This window comes from Epinephelus fuscoguttatus, linkage group LG16 (assembly GCF_011397635.1).
Source record: "Epinephelus fuscoguttatus linkage group LG16, E.fuscoguttatus.final_Chr_v1".
NCBI lineage: Eukaryota > Metazoa > Chordata > Actinopteri > Perciformes > Serranidae > Epinephelus > Epinephelus fuscoguttatus.
The window spans coordinates 16,389,896-16,410,402 of NC_064767.1; the positions used below are offsets into that span (position 1 = coordinate 16,389,896).

General features: G+C 43.6%; 1 protein-coding gene across 1 annotated transcript in view; it reads right to left on the reverse strand.

The window, feature by feature from the left end:
- Positions 1-630: 630 nt before the first annotated feature.
- Positions 631-20,507, reverse strand: part of LOC125903551 (protein FAM53B-like) — a 30,137-nt gene continuing 10,260 nt past the window's right edge. The window contains exons 2-5 of the mRNA XM_049600533.1: positions 17,945-18,220; positions 13,358-13,412; positions 9,597-10,471; positions 631-1,814 (exon numbers count right to left, since the gene is read on the reverse strand). Coding sequence (XP_049456490.1) covers positions 1,461-1,814; positions 9,597-10,471; positions 13,358-13,412; positions 17,945-18,025 — 1,365 coding nt within the window. The 5' untranslated portion in view covers positions 18,026-18,220 and the 3' untranslated portion in view covers positions 631-1,460. The remainder of the gene's footprint in view (positions 1,815-9,596; positions 10,472-13,357; positions 13,413-17,944; positions 18,221-20,507) is intronic.

Below are 20,507 nucleotides of genomic sequence, written 5' to 3' on the forward strand. Positions count from 1 at the left end.
TGTCCTATCACTTTATGTCAGCTATCAGCCTCCCCGGTGGCCAATTGTGGTGACGACACAAGCTTTTAAAGCTGTTTAAAAAGCGAGACCCCTTAAGAAGTAGGTCTTATAAAAGGTGGCAGGTGCATTGAGTTTGTTTTAGCGACTTGGACAGACATAAGAGAGACATGATCGGAAATCCCAGGGAGGAACGCTCTTTTCTGTCTGTCTGCCACACAGATCCCGGGACATTTTCTCCTGACATCACCTCCTCTGGTCACTGCTGGGTTACAGGCCAGGCATATTCCATGTCTAGACTTCCTGCCATTTTGTTTGGGGCTGGTAGGTATTACACAGATGTTTACCTAACTTGCTGTATTCAAGCGCTGTAAAAAGACAATTTGCCCCCGAAACAAAAAGGACATCAAAAATGCATTTATAGACATCAAAACAATGAAGTTTGAATGAGTGAGCTTCAGTAAAATGGCTCTGAAATGTGATGCAGGAAGTGAGCACGGGGGAGCGAGCACGACTTCTAAAGAGTACCTGGAAACTTTGCAGCTCGTTCAAACCTTTGATCTGACAAAGTGAAACACAAATCTCACTTAAAAGCACAAAGCGTTCATTAATAAGCCGAAATTAAACCAGACGTATGAGTGCAGGTTGTAAATTTATTTCATGTCCGTTCTGTTAGAAGAAAGGCCTCGTATTCTTGCTCCTTCACAAACAGCTCATAAAAAAACACAGTTACTTAGAAAAATATACATTGATATTAGGACTGAAAACTTGAGATTCAGTGTTTAATTCAAATATACAATTTTGCATATTAAGAAACTACAAAAAAAAAAAGTCAGAAAAGGTGGAGAACCGGGAGAGCAAGCATCCAAAGGAAGGCACTGTCATTTTCCGAACTCCTCGTAAAGCTTATTGAGCCTACATTCAGCAAAACAAAATCAGATTTCATGTGTGCACCAAAGATAACGATGAAGGTCAAGGGTAAGTCTGTGAGAAGGTGCTTCCTTCTGTTGTTTACCCCTCCCTGTTTCACCTCATCCTCAATGCCTTGACTTTCTCTGAATATTAAAAAAAACTTGAGCTAAATACAGGAGAGCCCAGCTACTGCTACAGTACTACAAACCTAAGGTTAGCTGACTTTGGAAAGATCATCAGGTTGAAAAGACAGTAGGGGCTGAGAGTTTTTTTAAGACTAACCCTCACTTTCCTACTCCTGAGTTAAGCTGAAAACCCAATGAAAAAACAACTAAGGTCACTGTTTCTTGATTCAAACAGTACGAATGTTCAAGGCAAATGTGTCGTTAAAAGGCAGCCGGTAACCACATACTTAATCCATCATCTGTATCACTTTCCTTGTCCTTCCCTTTCAAACTCCTCCACTCTTTCTCCCACAGCCCATCTCTTCGTACATCATCAATGTCCAATAACTTTCCAGACACAGTCTTTTAAAATCTCCTATAAAATGTTCAGTTTCTCTCAATCTGGTCAAGATCCAGCTCTCCCCCCAGCTGGAAAATGTCCCTCTGTGTCCCGCAATCACCCTTCCAGAGGGTGCGTTTGCCGCCCACGATGCCCACAGGAGAGCCGGGCCGCGAGTCCATACTACAAGCCGAGTCGCTATCCAGCTCCTCATAGGATGAATCCTCTTCTTCGTCGTCTCCCACCGCTTCCTGCCGGGACTCCAGTCCCAGCTCGGACACAGCAGTGAAGTCTGATTCTAGTTGGCCGGAGGTGTCGGAGGTGGGAGGGGGCAGGGCTGACTGGCAGCCGTCGGTGGCGGAGAATCCGGGACAGCTCAGGCTCTGAAAAGTTTGAAGTTTCTGTATAGAGGACACAAATAGAGAACATAGATGTTAGTTTGTGCATCTCAGCTCTGGCTTCGCTGCTCTAATGAGGGCTATAAAAGTAGAGGGGTTTGTCAAGGGGGAATTCGAGCTCAGGGTTTTCCAGAATGTCAAATTGGGTTTCAGTTCAGGCTGCCAAAAGCTGGCGTTCCCTTTCATCGACGGCATGTGAACATGTAAACACGAGTGCACACACAAGCCATCGGAGAATGTACACAAAACCTCCTGGGTTCAAAAATAACACACAAAACACTGAGAAGAGTTGCAAACCAAAAAGGTATCTTGTTTCACACTGTGCTCCAGGCCTATTGGAAGCCACTGTGAAACACATACTGGGAACCCAAACTTGTGTAGTGGTTACTATGTTTTGTAGCTCTGCGCTCTCTGGAGAGTCTGGGAGAATCTGGATGTGAACGACTGCCTTCGTTTTTGCTCCTAACACTTGACCTCCGAGAGATTTAATTCACTAAGAAGTTGTCTTTCATGCTCTCTGAATTCCTCTCTGCAACAAAGAAAGGCAGCCGTGCAGCGCAGTGAAGGGGTTAATGATCTCTGGAGTGCCCCAGCAGCAGATGTTGGAGGCATGGAGGTGAATAGAGATGAGGTTTTCTCTATAGAGCCTCGGCTTACATGACGGACACCTCTAATGTTCCCTAGTGTGTTAGGACATTGCCTTTCCTGTTACAATGAGCTGGGAGTCTCCCTTTCTTAAGTCTTGCTTTAGTAGGCTCACTTTTTTTTTTTTTATCATCCCTGGCCTGATTTAGCACAGCCCAAGAGAAAACTATAACGCAGGATTTTGTCTGTCTGAGTTAAAGGTTCCTTCACTTTTCCTGGATTAACTTCACATGTAAGCTGCTCAGTCGCAGGAAACCTCATCTGCAAACGCTTGAGGTGCTCATGTGTGGAGGAGGAGGAGGCCTTTCACTGTAGTTACCCCACTGGAGTGGAAAAGGGGATTTCTGGGCCCTTGCTCTCTCTGTTCAACCCCCGGTATTACCCCACTACTAATTATCACAGCAGAGGAGGAGACGAGAGGAAAGGGAGAAAGGAGGGGGAGAGGCGGCTTCTCCACAATGTGCTTTCTATAAAATCCACCGAGGCCGACTGGGATTTGGGTGGGTGTGGCAATTTAAGTTAGGGGAGCAGGGTTAGATTTCTGCTGTGTACCCAGCTTTTTTTTTTCCTTTCACTTGAGCACACCCCCACCCAGATGAAATACACACACACACATGCATATATTCACCATTACCACTCACATGTTGGCTCTCTACTCTCGTGAGGTCATGTCTCTCATAACCCACTCCCATAACTGGGAGCTGGGTTACTTAATCTAATCTTTTACTGACTAAAATAAAATTATCACATTAAAGTTGTAATCCTTAAAGCTTCAGTTAAAATCATGCTCCTCTGCCTCCTGGTGTTGCTTCTCACTGCATTTGCTAGAATCTACCACAGTAAACAAAAACAACCAATCAGGGCTGAGGAGTCTCTGATGCAGCGGCCAGTCATGAACTGCTGTCAAACTGTCAAACTAGACACGGTCATCAAATATGAATGAAGATTCTGTAACTTCATTGCCTATTTCTCCCCTCAAATGTTTTTAGAAACATATTTTAGTGTACTGTTTAGCTGTAAAATGAGAACGTTTGTGACCGACTGCCATGTTGGAAACAGTTGTCCACCGGCTGGAGCGCGGTGCACTAAAATATGATTCTAAAAACATCTGAGGTGAGAAACAGGCAATGCAGTAACAGAATCTTGATTCATATTTGATTTTTTTCAAGGACTAGCTGTCTCATGTACTGCTCTGTCCCTCCAGGATTAAGCGGGCTGTTTTTGGGATTGCTGCTGCATGAAATGCCTGATTACATGGCAGCTTTTCTGAAAAATTGCACATAATTAAAATCTGTTTGTGATGGTAAGGGGGATAGGGGATGCCATTCTCAAGAGAAAGAGAGAGTGTGTCATTATGCTGCGAGCAGTTCAACAATGAAATCAGATTTTACCCATTATAAAAAGTTAAATTTGCATTAAAGTTGTGGTGATTGGACAAAAATGTAACATTGTGCATATTGGCTGAATTTAGGGATGCACCATGTTGGATTTTTTTTTGCCAATATCCAATATGCAACAACTCATTTGGTCTATAAACGATACAGATATCAATATATCCACTTCTTTCCCACCTAATGTTAGTGATCATCAAGTCTCTTCTGTAGTGGAATTAACATCATATTATACATGCATACCCTTATGATGGCCCACCAGCAGATGAAGACATTAAATACAATACTTTTTAATGTATGTAATATTCATTCATTGTGCAAATTTAGAAAAAGCATGACGGCTGAATCTGATAGTTCATTTTAAAGCCCATTTTGGCTGATACCAATGACATACTGATGTTGTCTTGCATCCCTAACTGAATTTGCGTTACATGTATCAATCTCAACATCCTGGAGGGACTGACTACTGAGTAGATGAAGTGACAGCTAAAGTAAATATGACAATATGACAAACTGCATCTTTAAAGGGGCACTCCAGCTATTAAGCAATACGATTCCATAAGGTTGAGGGACTCCAAATAAACATTTAAAAAAAGAAGCAAGAGATATCTCCATATCCTGATTTTAGTCACTAGTAGTATGAAGCTACAAAACACCACTGAAAGGTCTACAATGCAGGATTTTCCTAAAAACCAATGTATTGACTCACACAAAAGTTATCCCTCTCAATCATCATCTATGACGCACTAAAAGTGTGAGGCCATGTATCTATCTGCTTAGACACTGCCCTCTTTCTTATTTTGTAATGATTGGGATATTTTAGACTTGTAGCCCACCAGCTGGGACTTTCTAAAAATGTAGCAGCCAGGTTGTAGCTACGCACATCTGAGAAGCTATAAAAATCGCAGAGGAAAATGCTGAAAAAAACTCAAAGACGGCCAAGTGAAACACCGAGCGGATGAACCTGTAACAAAATGAGAATCAATCTGGGGTTGGCATTCACTTTCACTTTAGCTGTTGAGCACTGAGCAATGTGGGGATGATGCAAAACTAGCCTGTCGGAAAGAAAGGTGCCACGGTTAGCTAAGATGGCCTGCGAAAGAATTGGCTTTTCCATTACAACACATGTCACGTTCCTACTTCGCACAATAGTACAGTAACTTGCTGTGTGCATACAAGCAGTATACAATAACCGACAATTCCTGCATAGTATACCTTTAATTAAACCCTCCTTTCTTTTTTAACCACCCATTTCTTTCAAACCCAACACCTTCTGTTTGTAATGCAGGCTGTTTGTTTGTTTTTTTAAAGTCTCGAGCCAAAAGTCTGTGGAGTGCTTCCTTATATATTTTTAGTTCAAGATGTTTCAACCACTGGGGGCAGCAAACACGCCAGAAGTGCAAAAGAAGAAGAAGAGCAACTCTTGTATCTGTTTACAACACGGGCAAACAAACTGAACTGAGAGGATTCATGAGGTCACATTGTTTTAATAAAAAGACAGAAGACTTAAAAAATGTGGTCGGACATGGTGACGCTAAACTTATGATTGCTGGCCTTAGATCGGATCGAATGAAAATCCTCTCTGTAACAGATGACCTACTTTCTACTTTATTTTTCAAGATATTCACCAAAATTAAGAAATAAAACACTATTTCAGACACATTCTGATATTCTGGCAGACTTTATCCATTATTCCAAACTACATGCAACACAAGCAGAACTTCCACTGTAACGACATTATCTACAGTTGCAACATGGGGATTGAAAAGCAGCTGCTGAGGGAGAAGCACATGCACAAGCCAAGAGGTTAGGCAAATATCCTCCTGATAATTAGGGCAAACAACAAACAACACCCTGCTATGTTCTCTGGCAAAGGTCCTGCTGTGAACTTGAAACACACACACACACACACACACACACACACACACACACACACACACACACACACACACACACACACACACAGCACATACACACAGAGGGTTGGACACACACACTCACACAAAAAAACACAGGTACTTCACAATGCACTGTATTTACAGATTCAGAATATGAGTTTATTTCTTTGGATTAGCTGTGTGCTGAAATTAGGTCAGATAAACAACATCCAGCCACAAACGGCTGTGAGGAAGACAGGCAAACAAACAGACCTCCAACAGCAAACAACTGTAAAACAAAAGAGAGGGCAGAGGTGCGAGCAAAGACAGGAGAACTTAACTCATTCCTGACAGCCAGACCACATGCTCGCACACCTCTGCATCAATTATGTGTGTCACTGTCTGTATCTGCCTTTGCTTTGGTCTGCGTGTATTCGTCTGGTATTCGCTGTACCGCAGAGAGAATGCACGGCAGATAGGTGCAAATACCTACAAGTCAGGTGAAAAATGTTAAATATGTTAAGTTGGATCAAAGGTGGAACGAGTGGTGGTGACTGCTGTTAGGTGATGCTATACAGTGCACCTTCAGGACAAGTCACAACATGTCATTATACACGATGAGTGCCGCACCTCAAGACGCCCACCTAGGTGTTCCCATGGAGCCTGCGGGGCTTGACGCTCAGCTATGATCGCCATGTCTGCCATCCCAGGAATGGGGAGAGATAGAGAGAGGAGGGGAAGAGCAGAGTGGCTCGAACTTGGGCCAGCCATAAGATATTATTAGAGAAGAGTGAGGAGTTTGTCCGCCAGCTTCCCTGCAGAAATAATACTCCCTTTCTTCACATTGCCATTTCTCTCCTAAATGCACAGGCAACCTGCACACACACACGTTAAAGGACTGGCTCGACATGCCCCTCTTTTACCACCTCTACTGCTAACACAGCGAGGCCAAAGATAGCCTGTAATTTTTCTTCAAAATGCACAACTCGAGTTGTCAACTGGAGCTGCAAAGATGACACACGCATAAAACCATCTGAATGAAAGTGGCCTCACACGGGCCATTTCCTCTAAAGCAAAGTGTGAGCTGCGTCAACAATCATTCAGCAAAGTGACCTAGAATTAAGAGATAACATTCCCTGTGTGACAGCTCGCTACACCCACTATGAAAAAAACAATGAAGGGCCAAGGTGAAAGGGCAGTCATGGATAAAAACGAGGCAGCGGATAGAGGAGTGAACTGATATAAGCGCCTGACGGGGAGGACATTCGAGGAATTTTGGGGGTGGTCGCACGTAAATCCCTACGGTAGTCGAGCTATAGCCCATTAGCATGACATGCATCCCCAGAATTCACACCCGCCTTCATTGACGTGGTTGAGGAACTCAGGGGCCAAATTACACCATGTTCCACTGACAACACACCCGAGGGACTTGTAATATGTTGACCCTCGCAATCCTTAACCCCCCTCCCTCAACGTCCAGCAGACTTCACAACAACCATCTGCACTTGGATAGTCCAGCCAATTAAAAAGCAAACATATCTGTGCCTCTGAGTCAAGACTCTCCTTCAGGTGCATCAACAGTTTGCGGTGACAAATGTGCATGAACCACTTTTGTTTTTCTTCATGTGGACTGTGTTACTCATCCACACACACACACCTATAAATGGATAAAGCATGGTTTCAAGTGTGTGTGTAGGTGTGACAAGAAGTAATAACTCTTAATTTGCACCCTAAGGCAGGACCGAGTAGGACGTCTCTTTAGCTGGGGAGTGGAAAAGGAGAAAGAGCGTCACCTAAATCACACAGACTGTCAGCGGTCAGTTGACACATCAAGTTTGCCACAAAATAGCTGAAGGGAAAAAAATGCCAGAAATGTGGTTCTGACCATCTGTAACTGCAGGTACAGATCCCTTCCACAAATCACGCAAAGAACCAAATTCCCATCAGAGGCGGTGAAATCTCATCTGTTCCCTGACGGTAAACAGACACAGGTTGTAACCAGCACCACATTTCCACATTATCACTTCCTTTTCCAGACAGTTTGCCAGCTACTAGAGCGTTCCCCTTGGCTCTCACTGGGACAAAACACCTCTTTAACCTTTGACAACTACGAGAATCTTCAATCTTCTTCAGGGAGTTATTAAATTCAGCATGACATAGTGCAGCCCAGCTTGTTTAGGTTCCCAGATAAACTAAATGCAGCCTGGTTTTTGACAAGAAAACATCAAGTTAAGTCTGAGAAGCGAAGGAGAAAGAGAAGGGAGAGAGTAAATGTGTTGTAAATTATGCTGTATATGCCGTGTTGCTGCTTGCTTTCCTAACTCCAGGCATGCAACAGAGTGAGAAAGTAAACAGCAGTAACAGTAGATTCTGAAATGATACATGTAACCTGCACAACCTGAGTGCTTTCAAAAGTAATAAGCACACGCAATCACTCAAGTCTGAGGTGAGAAACAATGGCTCTGCCTGTTAACTGCTCAGAAGGGAGGCTGCCTCTGCAGCCGTCTGCAGCAGAGGTGTGCTCCTGCATTGCTGCAAGCAGAGGTAACGTAAAACTGACTCCATGTGTGCGCTTGTGTATCTGTGTGTGTGTGTGTGTGTGTGTATATGTGTGATCATCGTGCTTGATTTTCCCCTCTTAGCGGCTGGCATGACTAGAGGAAACATGCTCGCTAGGCTCCATTACCAAAGCCTTGTTGATCCAACCCTGGCTGGGTCCTGAGGGTGACTGGCTGGGAACACAAATCTTTGGGAAAAGGAAGGGAGGGGCAGAGGGATACACTGATGGCACTTTCTAATAAGAGAACAGGAAAGGGACAATATTTCCGTGACAGGAGTTACGATGAAGGACGGGTCTAGTATGTCATATGAATGATATGAGTGCAGGCGAGCAGGAAAATACAGGAGTCTGACAACAGGTTGGTGTCAGTGCCTGCTGTTGCTGCTGCTATAGATTCTATGCAGCATTCGAATGAATAATGAAACAGGATGTGAAAAATCAACATCTTTCTGGGCTCCGTAAAAACATTTACAGTGCTGCCAAGCATCAAAACAGTACATGTCATTAAAATACTTCCACGGGGCTATTTTAGGGTCTGGTTTGTCTGGGGGTCATTTATACTCTCCGGCTGCTCCACTGCTTCCTCTGACCTTAAATAAGAACAAACAAACTCTTGTCGTGGGGAGAGCAATTTGGAGCTCCGTGCATTCAAGCTATCCCCACTATTAATCACATTTGGTTGCCTGATAGAAGACAGAGGGCAAAAACAGAGATGAAGCAGCACAGGGAATGAAAGATGGAAGTTGCGGAGAGGAAGCAAATGGACAGTGAGGGGTCCAACCTACGACCGGGCTGTTTACCCAACAGAGTAAATGAAATGATAAACCGGAGTCGGGCTTGCTAGAGCGTGGCACTAGGCAGCGTGACCGAACATGAGGAATGCTTCTTTAGCGAGCACCACTCCCTGAGCTGAAGCGAGGCCTGAGATCACTTAGCCCCGAAGCCTCGGACCGACGACCCAGAAAACTTAATTCAGCTTGATTTAATCCAGTCCCCGATCAGAGTCAGAGAGAGGCAGGCCCGGTTATGTTTGAGGATCTCCTGAACTTCCCCTTGGTCTAAGAACAAAAAGGTGTTTGTCTGTGCGGTGAGTGTGTTTGTTCCAAGATGTAACTGGAGGCAGTAGAGGACATTTAGCAGCATTAAAGCAAGATTAGAAATAAACCCATGCCAATTTATGTTTAATCAGTGAGTGAAATTGATACTAAACTCTGTGAAATGAGTCAAATTATAACAGCACCCATGTAAACGAATGTGAGTGCGTGTGCTTGTCTGTGCATGCGTCAACATGTGTTCACCATTTCCAGCTAACCTGAGTCATCTTTGCCAAGTCCAGGGAGGGCCGCTGCTCCTGGGCATCTTCTGGTCTCCTGCGCTTCATACCAATCTTTTTGTCGTTTAGCACGCACGGCTGGGACCTGCTCCGAGAGAGACACCCCGTGCCCCTGGCTCTCAGGTTGGCTCGCCTCCCCAATTCTGGGGTGGAGTCTGGAGAGCTGGCCTCCGACGCCTCCTCCCTCTGCAGCTCTGGCAGGCTGATCTGCTCGTGGGAGAGGGAGAGGGGCCTGAGGAAGTGGTGATGGCGGGAGTGGTGATGGTGCGAGGAAGGAGAGGTAGGGGAGACTGGAGAGGCAGTGAATTGGGGGTGGAGAGGCAGTCGCTGGTTGAAGAATGGCAGGTCCAGGGCTCCGTCTGACGGGATGTTGGAGCGTGAGGGCAAACTAAAGCTGGAGCTACGTTGCATGGTGGGGAAATGACCGCTGGAGAAACCCACTCCTCCTCGCACACTTCCTCCACTGTGGCACCTTCGTTTCTCCACAGTTGTCCACACTCTGGAGCCCTGTGGCCTCCAAGACGAGCGGAACCCAGTGAATTCATCAGAGAAGGACAGGGAGCGACACTGACGTTTGCTCGGGGGTGCCGTAGGAGCTTGGCTGGTGGCTGTAGTGGTGTAGTGAGCAGTGGTGGACGTGGGGTGGGTGTGAGGTGTGATCATGCCGCCCTCGCCGAGGCTGAGATCTCTTATCAGACTGGTGATTGCTGTGGCGCTGCCGGGCTCCCTGGCCCAGTGCCAGCTCCCTGGCTCAGGCATCACATCCCACAGGCTCTCCAGACTGGCACCAGACTGGCAGGGAGCTCTCTGCTGGATGGCGCAGCTTTGCCCCAGGTCCAGCCACCTATCTGCCTCTGCAATATTCAAAACAAACAAACTGACTCAATGGATTTCCAAAACTTTTCCACAATATTTTACTAAATTTGTGGCTTTACTTCAGTTTAACAGTTGTAAATGGGTGGGCCTACACAGTGATACAGCCATCCATTATTAAACATGTCCTTCTCAGGCATTTGTGGACAAGCAAACTACTAGTGCTTGCTAACTTTACACGCTAGTTACATGTCCCCCACTAATAGACCAGAGTGGCACATAGGGGTACTTCATAAAACCAGATAGAAAACCGAAGATCCTGAAGATGTCAATGCAATTTGACGTGTGTGTGTGTGCATTTATTTCTTGGTAAATAAATGTTTATTTAAGGACTTCACTAACAACTGTTTTGCAACCTTGCCTGAACCTGTTCCTCTCCTGATGTGACAGTGCGTATGACCTTGGCAGTGACGCAATGCTGATCTAGTCAATGTGTATCATGTGATACTAGTGACGTAGATTTTAAATTAGTCATATACAGGTAACATAGATATTTCATGTAACGTTAGACACGTTTTGGTATTTTTGTGAACACACGTTAAACCAGTGGTTCCAAAGTGGGTCCCTAGTCCATTCTGACTGGACCACAAGTGACTCTCTAACGTGTCAAGTTTGTCAAAAACACACTTTATTTTGAAGTACAGTGAATTTCTGGCACCAAGCTTTTACTTTGAAGCGCCATTTCCTGCTGTAGAGTGAGTGACTAACAGACAGCTATATACCAGAGATGGCAAACTAGCATAATGACAAGTATGACACTGAATACATTATACTATGGACCATGAACAAATGTCTGAGGAGAAATCTGGACCCCGTGGCTCGACCAGTTGGGAATCACTGCTATAAACAATAGCCAAAACAAATTCAAAACTATCCAAACATTCTGTTTATTCTAACTTGATCATTTTTCCAGGACTTTCATGACCGTGGGAACTCGGTCTATCTTATGAGTAATAATATGCAATTATAATTATTGCATTATATTAATTACACGAGCTAAATTCTAGCTTTAAAGAAAGGCAATACTGTCTGGAGGGAACACTTAACACAGAAACACAAAGAGAAAAAGCTTAAGGAAAGAGGGGATAGTCGCAGTTAGTTTAAGCTGCAGATTACTGACTGATACAGTGACTGCAAACCTGAGATCACTGAGGGCAGTCGCACACTGCTAAGCACAAAAACCAACAGAAAATCACGAGCTTTGATGTATTTCAAAAAAATGATATTGTACTTTGTCATAAGTCATTTATCCCATGATGGATAACAGGATTAAGCCTGGAGGAAATAACACCGCAGCTGCATGGTTCAAACCAGTGCTGCTCATGTGTAACTGTACTGAGAGCTGACAGCAAGATGAAAGGAGCAAAAATAACACTCAATTCTGAATGTGTTTTCAGACAATCAGTGTTTTGTAAGTGTGACACTGAGGAAGTTGGTTGTTTTTCAGGGAGAATTTTGTAGCGCTTATTATGAGGTGGTTTACTGGCCGACAGCGTGGCTCAGCAAGATCACTATGTCTTGATTATTTGTCACATAAACAGCTCGAGGACATGAAGTGAAACCTCAGATATAAGATGTAACAGCGCCATACTCTTAGCGGTAGAACCAAGTTCCTGTCTCCATTACTTTCAAGGCTGTGGACAGAAAACTATCTCTGTTTATGATAGAAATCCTGGATCACCAATGATCTGACTGTTCCTCAGTACAAATATGCTTTGAGGTATTCAGCAGATAAACACACGGTATCCATGCTCCTGACTTTCCAAAACCAGGCCCTGCGAAAACATGAACTACACATTACGATAAAAAAATCAGCCAGTGAAAGAGTTGGCAAGTCACCCCCACTAGTCAAGTGGTCGGCAGGATATGCTTTGGAAAGCAGTATGACTTGCCAGCTGTCTCCCATCTGCACAAAAGAGTCTATCACACAGCTGTGGGAGATAATACACCTACAGTAAAGTGCCGTAGTGGCTCGAGCTGCTAAGCCAAGTGGTCAAGTCGTGAATCTATTGAAGCTTTTGGCAAAAAGGCTCCGTGGCTGATCCAAAAAACTCCGTCCTCTTGGATGCTTGTCTCTAATTTTGGCATGCTCTCGCGCACACTGGTGGACGGAAATCATTGTTTTGGGAGGACAAACAATGTACGGGGGCTACAGTGACGACCTGACAGGAATGTTAGCAAAACAACTTGACAAAAGGGAGAAAGGGATGAACTTCAAAAGGCCGCCCTTTGAGAACAAGAGACAAAGTGCCGGTTGAACTAACAAGACATGCTACACAATGTTAAAGTCAACATTAACAGTGGAAACTGTATGCCGCGCTCCTCCCTGTGACGTCACCCTCACCCCTTTAAAAAAAGAAGAGAAAAAGTGGTTTGTGAGTGATAGCCGGGGCTTGACTTTACAGTAGCGTGTCTTTTAACACAGTGGGTAATTACTGCAACACTAACAGAGCCAAAGGGAAATTGTTGACATAGGCAACAGCATATTCAATTACAGTTCATTCCCATGAGAGGGGTGTGCAACGTTGTGTGGAGGCAGGTGCACCCTGATCATGAGAGGGGGATGAGTGACTGACAGAGAAAGGGAGAAGTGAGAGACCGAGTGGATAAACAATGAGACAGTTGCGGTGGGGGTCGCTGACTCTGATGGTCCAACTTATGGAGGGATTAAAGGGGCAATCCATCATGATATTACACTACCAAATGATGTTATTATGACAAAGGATCCCACCTCAGCCATTATTACTCTACAGATCTTGAGTAAATGCAGGGGACAGAGGGATGGGAATTTTTATTGCATGAAAGAGGAAGCAAAGACTGAAAGACAAACAGAAGGACATAAATGAGATAATGGAGATAACACCCACCCACAGTTCCACAGGAGAAGAGGGTGGTCCCTCTGCTCATGGTGTGGAGCTCACGCTGTGGACGACAGGCAAACAGAGGGACAGACACGACATAAATCAAAATGTAGGGAACAAAAGTTAAAGTTTGCCATCAAACCATGATCAAATGATAAGATCAATATCATCTCTGCATGTTTAGCAACCCTGTAGGTCCTGTGGTGTATTTACTTCAGTGCAACTCTACGGTACTGCACTGTGGTTGAGTATTTTGAATTTTATGCTACTTTATATATTCCATCCTTTCCCATTACTTTGCAGATTAAGATAATAAAAAACTATAATGCACGGATAAAATATGAGACATACAGTTTAACCGATCCAATGCTGAAAATGTACCCAACATTATAAAACAGAGTAACTCCACCTCAACCAGATACAGCTTTGACATAACTTTATATTAACAATATATCAAATGTATTTGACTTACATTTATCTGGTAGACAGAAACACATTTACACAATTAATTGTTATATAGCTCCTGACAAGTTCACTAAAAAAAATCAGTTGTTGGAGATTTCACTTAACACTTCTTCCGCTACTGTGCCAAGGCTGGCTGGCAAAGACTTTTGACCGAAAGAAACAAACTGTTAGCCTATGCTAGCTCTTTCAAAAGCATTTTTTTATGTGTAATACAATAAGCACATACTGTAAAACTTCAAATAATAACCCAGGTTATTATTTGCTTAAATCACTGAACTTAACAGGCCTATATTTGGGACAGGCGTCTATATAGGGGCAGGCCTTGAAATTCCTTGTAGCTTAGTGAAGATGGTAAATACAATGAAATAATTTATTTGAACCAGTATGAATATCACTTGTTTTAAATTAATAATATAGAGCATAACATATTTCATGTCATGCTAGACATGTTTTGGGATTTTCATGAACACACTTTAAACCAGTGGTTCCCAACTGGTATGTCCTGGTCCAAAAGTGGGTCCGGGGTCCATTCTGACTGGACCTCAAGTGACTCACAAACATGTCAAGTTTGTAAAAAACAACTTTATTTTGAAGTACAGTGAATTTCTGATACTGAGCTTTTACTTTTAAGTATTATTTCCTGCTGCAGAGTGAGTGACTAATGGACAGCTATATGATAGAGACGGCAAACTAGCACAATGACATGGCCGAACACAAGTATGACGCTGAATACATGAAACGGTGTGGACCTTGAACTAATCACTAAGGAGAATTCTGGACCTCGTGGCTGGACTAGTTGGGAACCACTGCTTTAAAAAAGCCTTCAGATAATATATCAGTTACGAATCATTCATTTGATCTAGCTCCGACAGACAGCGCATCAGAGATAGAGTTATGGCACTCGAGGATTACTGCACCCGCCATACGAACACAACACCATTTATCCTATTAAAACAATCCTCACAACTTGGATTAATATTTATGAAAAACCCTTTTGATTCTTTTGATCTGAGGACCCTTACTGACTAAAGGAATATGAATAACTTACAGGGTAATCAAAGAATGGACACATGATTTGAGGTAGCCAACAGCAAGGTTTTATACATCCAAAGAACTGCTATAAAAAAGCCAAACTGTCTGATAACCAGACCAGGCGTCCAATTGAGACAGGCTTTTATTTGTCAAAATGTATAGCCACACCTGGCTAGTAAAAAGGACTAGGCTTTTAATTGAAGTTTTACAGTATCTTCACCAATGTTATTTTTAAGCACACAAAGCCGGACTCGAACAAAACCCATCACACAGTCGGCTCAGAACTTACTCAAAGCGCTGATGGTGCCTAATTTTACTCTGTACAGAGCCACATTAACAGATGTCACACCACACCTTTATTTATACCCTACTAAATGTTACTTAGGGAGTATGAAACAGTTTTGTCTCCACACGCCTATCTTCTAATCAGACACCTATCCTCTCTCACAGCTCGCTTCTTGCAACAGGGTGGTGGCTGACTGCACAAAGGACAAAAGGAAAAAGCCATGACTACTCTCTGACTCACCTTGAGGTTATCACCACAACAAAAAATGTTTTGAGATACAAGGCTCAGAATACAAAACACAGGGTATTGTGTTATGGAAGATCATTAAATGAAACAGTTAGTACACTAAAACCTCAGGCCTTTAACATGGTTAACTCATGAGTGAGAGGTAATATCAGGGTCGCTCAACAAACACCTAAACTGTCCAAAAGCCTCCATCTGCTGACTGATTAGTTTACAGCCAAGATCTAATAGTGGAGACGAGATGTTAAAACCTAATTAAGCTCTCAAGGTAGGAGGTAAAAAGAGAAACCCATGTGGAAGGCTTGTTGGCCTGCTTGCTAAAATCAATCACCTCAATGATTCCTAGACTTTTCATACTAAAGAAATCTTCATGTTAATTTGAGTTTTTATTCTGATACAGCCCCATCTGAGAGGTTTAAAGACTGTTTAGATTTTGTAGAGATGAAAGATTTATAAAGTTTTTATAGCGGCAAAGAGATAACAGTGGGGAGAGTTAGAGCTTTGAGTGGTGAGAGAGTAGATACTCCTTATTTTATTTTAAGACATGCTTGACGGGTGACCTAAACCTAAACAAAGGCGTAAGTGGAAAAGAAAATATAATAATCTTTACTCAATTCTTCAGGGTTTCACTTTAATTTGTCAACAGTCCGCAAGTCTGGGGCCTGTTTAGCACGTCTTAGCACAAAAACTGAAACAGGAGAAACACTGTAGCTGACTTTCCTGTCAATACTTGTGTATTCTGTGTACTGTATGTACACATGCTAACATTATAAGCAGCAAATTAAGATTGTAAACTAACTCCTTCTTGAATCACAATATCTTGTTTCATTTCCTGTTCATCAAGTGTTAAATACTCAGCATAAAAGCTGTAAAAATGGATTTTGAACTTAACTTTGGACTGAGCTATATTAGGCTAGATTTTACATCCTGCTTTTACTTTCCACATTAAGCTAAGCTGAATGCATCCTGGACCTCGAGGTAATGAACGCACAAAGAGTAACATTAAATTGATATGGATTTGGTCATAGCAGGGTTTTCTCTTTTCACCACGACATCCATGATAGCTAAAGACAAAACTACTTACTGCTATAGAGCCCTCTATTTATGTATCCATGACACAGACTGGTGCAGGACTGAATCCTAAAACCTGGAAATGGTTCCCTCGTCTTTTAAATAAGTTTTTAGTTAGATGCCTGGAACAAGGTCTGTGAGTAACAAGCTTAATTCAATTTATAAATTAATCCCCCTGAGGGGAAATTCAATCTTTTCCCTCTGTTGTCATACACACACAGGTCCGAAAGACACACACATGCACAAACAGGACCTGTACATGCATTAAATAGAGAGATGTCAGAGCAAGGGGGCTGCCCTGGACAGAAGCTCCGCGCAGTTGAGGGTTCAGTGCCTTGCTCAGGGGCACCTCAGCAGTGCCCAGGAGGTGAACTGGCACCTCTCCAGCTACCAGTCCATGCTCCATATTTGGTCCGGATGGGGACTTGAACCGGCGACCCGATTCTCATGTTCTGTTCTACGACATAAAATAAGTCAGGAAATACCCCACTCGCGAATTTGGAAGCTTTTACTCATCTTCAGAGAAGGGGGTTGCTAACAAGTAGCTAAATGAGGACTACAGAGCGTCATCATGCTGAACACAGCTTTACAGCCCAGCCCCCCCAGAACGAAAAAGCGAAAAAATCCTGTATAGTCCAAAAAGCATTTTCCCCATAGGCCACCATTATAAAAGAAACATCTGTAAAACTGCTGCCAGGACGCCACAAACTGCAAACAAGATCAATCATGTCTCTTTCTATTGTGATTTTTATATTTGGAAAACTTTCCTGGAGCCTTGAAGAGCAATTTAAAAAATCTGTGACGTAAAGTCTATGAGTTAAGTGGAAACCATTGGGCAGGGCCAGTGGGAGAAACATTAATGTGGATATTAAGTAGGCCACGTAATGTGGGAGTAAACCTGAAAGTCAGAATGCGCCAGGCAAGCAACTCCATTTGGATGAATAGGCACCATCCTGGCATCTGGTATTTAGGTATTATTAAAAATTTATGTTACAGCCTCATTGTGGTGGTGACACTGAAGTCATGTGACGGTGGTGTAGTTCGTTAATAGCCTAACATCAGCTTTTCACTTCTGGTGATTGCGTTTACGCTTCAAAACTCATAAAAGTGGTCTTTATTTGTTGAGATTATCTTGCTGAACAAAATGTACTAATGTATCATAAACTTTTTGCCTCTGCACAAATCCCATTGGCTTTTTGTCCAGGACTATGTTAACTTCTGGGCTGTCTTACAGCAAATGTCATCCCTACAGTGCTCTATCACGAACACACTACAAGATTACGGTTTGATGTTCTTAGACACATTGGGCAACTGAGTATATGTGACTAAGTGTAGCATCTCTGGCGTGTGGCCATGCGCTGATGTAATATAACCACTGACCCGTTCATTTTGCTGACTGCGGCCCAACATGTAAAACTGTGCAGATCCTTAACTGTAACAATAGTAAACAACCCGTTTGCTTCGTGTTTCAGCTCAAAAGGTTACGTTTCTCTCACCAGCCGTCTCTCGGTGCTCTTGGACCTTACATCATCGACACCCTTCTTCTTTTCCAGTGTTTTCAAGAAAATGATCACCATGGTAGCGCGCAGCTCTGCTCCAGACCGTTGGGATGCAGGAGAAGGCCACGGACAGCCATCTTAGATGAGGGCGGAGGGCAGATAGTGCATCTGGGCGAAACAGACGATCGGTTGGTGACCTCCCATCTGCAGAGCAGCCCTCAAGTGCTGATGGCGGTGGAGGTAGGAGGGTGTCTTGCGTGCTTCAGCCAATTCCTGTGTTGGTGGAAAGAGATGAATAAAAGTAAGAAAAATAGTATACTGACACTGTTCATATTTAGGACATAACAGAAGATTGCAATACAGATGTTTTCCACTTTGTCATACTGGACCCACAGATGCAAAAGCTGGAGTACAAACAAATGCAGCTTTTGGGTGTGTCTGTATGGCCGACAAAACAAAGCAAAGGGCCTGAACACAGCTCAGGGTTGACCATTGCCTAAAGCAGTGGTAGGTAGGCAAATAGCGGAAAGCTGGATGACTCCAGCCTCCAAACAAAAAATGTGTCCGCCTTATTTCGGTTAGGTTTTACGTTCATATTTTAAATGATAGCATTTTTTACAAATCTAATACCAGGCTCATGTAAATCCCTATAAACGTGCACCATCCAGTACTGCCCCTACATAAGGAGAAGTATACTGCGGGTCTATCTCACAGGCTCCGCCCTCTACCTGACTCTCCTCCGAATCATGAGCACACATTTGCCCACTTAAATTTGCATAAAGTTACCTAGACAATCAGGATGTGCCTACCCGCATATGTTAACACTGTCAGCTAATCCTTTTTCCATTCAGCCGTGGCGAATGCCCACTGATCACTACCTACATGTTCCCGTTTCTTTGATGACACAGGAAATGTGGTGGCAGGGTGTTTTTTGTTTGTCCTCTACCCAGTTCATTTGTGTACTACCTGGGTTGGCTGGGGCGCCCTACTTCTCCACTGCAGCGGCCTAGGGTTATAAAGACGTAGGCACGCTGCAGCGACCAACCTTTAGCCGGTCAGGATCAGTGTGGCTGTGTTAGCGTTATGTCGCGACAGGGTGTTCATTCATCAGGCTCCACTCACTGTCCGCATTGGGTCCAGCAGAGGGACAGAATTACAGTTACGATATTGTGACCCTTGTTCTATTAGCACAGGCGGACCCCTCTACCTAGGGGCTCTGTCGCTTATACGCCACCCACTGGAGACGGTGTAGGAAAAGCTGACAGCATCATATGCATGCTCCTGACTGGAGGAGAGTATTATCCATGAAGTCCAGCAGAGGGTGGAGCCTGTGCTAATAGAACTGGGGTTACAGTACTGTAACCTTTGTTACTGTGCCAGGCTGTTTGAACAGTGCATGGTGCTGGACTGAAGTCTAATAAGACCAGCTAAATAAGTTACATAAATAATAAAATCCACCTTGCTCACTCGGATATCTGAGCTTCATTCACAGATTTTAGATTCTGGAATGAAGCAGAAGGAGCGTCTTTTAACTCTGTAATTGAACTATTTTGTGTAAAATCTCACAGCCGACATAGTTGAGAAAAAGGAGTGCTGACTCGTGTTTTTCCATTCAGCATTTACCACCCTGACACTTATAGCCACTCAACCGCTCAGTTCCTCATATAGCACGCACAAGCCTATAAAGCTACCGTCTTTGTAAACAAAACATGCTGCCATATGCTAAATAGTTTCCTGAACGCTGTAAATAATGGAACATTTGGCATGTCAACGCAGCCCGCAGAACATATGGGAAACTAAACATGCCGTTACAGAAAGCAAAGATTAGCTAATCCGGGAAAAGACATCACTCACAGCACATGACTACAGATGTGGCTCAGGAGCATGACTAGAAAAGGAACATATATGGAGCTGCGGTTGCCTCATTCACTGCCTGCACCCACAGATGGTAAAGCACAGACAGTAGCCGCTGCAGTAAACACAAACTCTTAAAACACTTGGAGGTTATATGCAAGGCAGATGGTCCATATGCTTAACACGCCTTGTCATGTCAGCTCCACCACTCTCATGTTATTTTATGCATGGGAAAGCTCTAGGTAAATGACAGGCAGGTCCTGTTGTGCTTTCTTTAGCCTTAAAAAAAAGTAAGAAAAGCTGCAGTGACCTTGGGCTTGAGTTTCTCTCCTTCATTAGCCAACCACCAAACACACTGACAGCATCCAATTAGAGAGTACCATCATGGTTCAGATCCCCCCCAGTCAACTCCTGGCTAATGACAGCTTTCTGCTGTGGAGCAACACATGAGGCTAATGGATCTTCCAGGCCTACTATGTTGTCCTGCTCATGTAACATGAGGTTTCATGTTAAGTGAGGGTGGTTGCACTTATATAACATGCTTCAGAGAGAAGGATGCAAGTGTGCACTGGGTATTAAATGAGGTCTGTGGGACAGTAACGCAGAAAAAAGGGGTGCAGAAAAGAAAAGTTGTGCAGGTTGTTCTCACTTTGATAAAGAAATGTAACACCAGTCTAGTCATGTCTCGTTACTTCAATGTCATCTC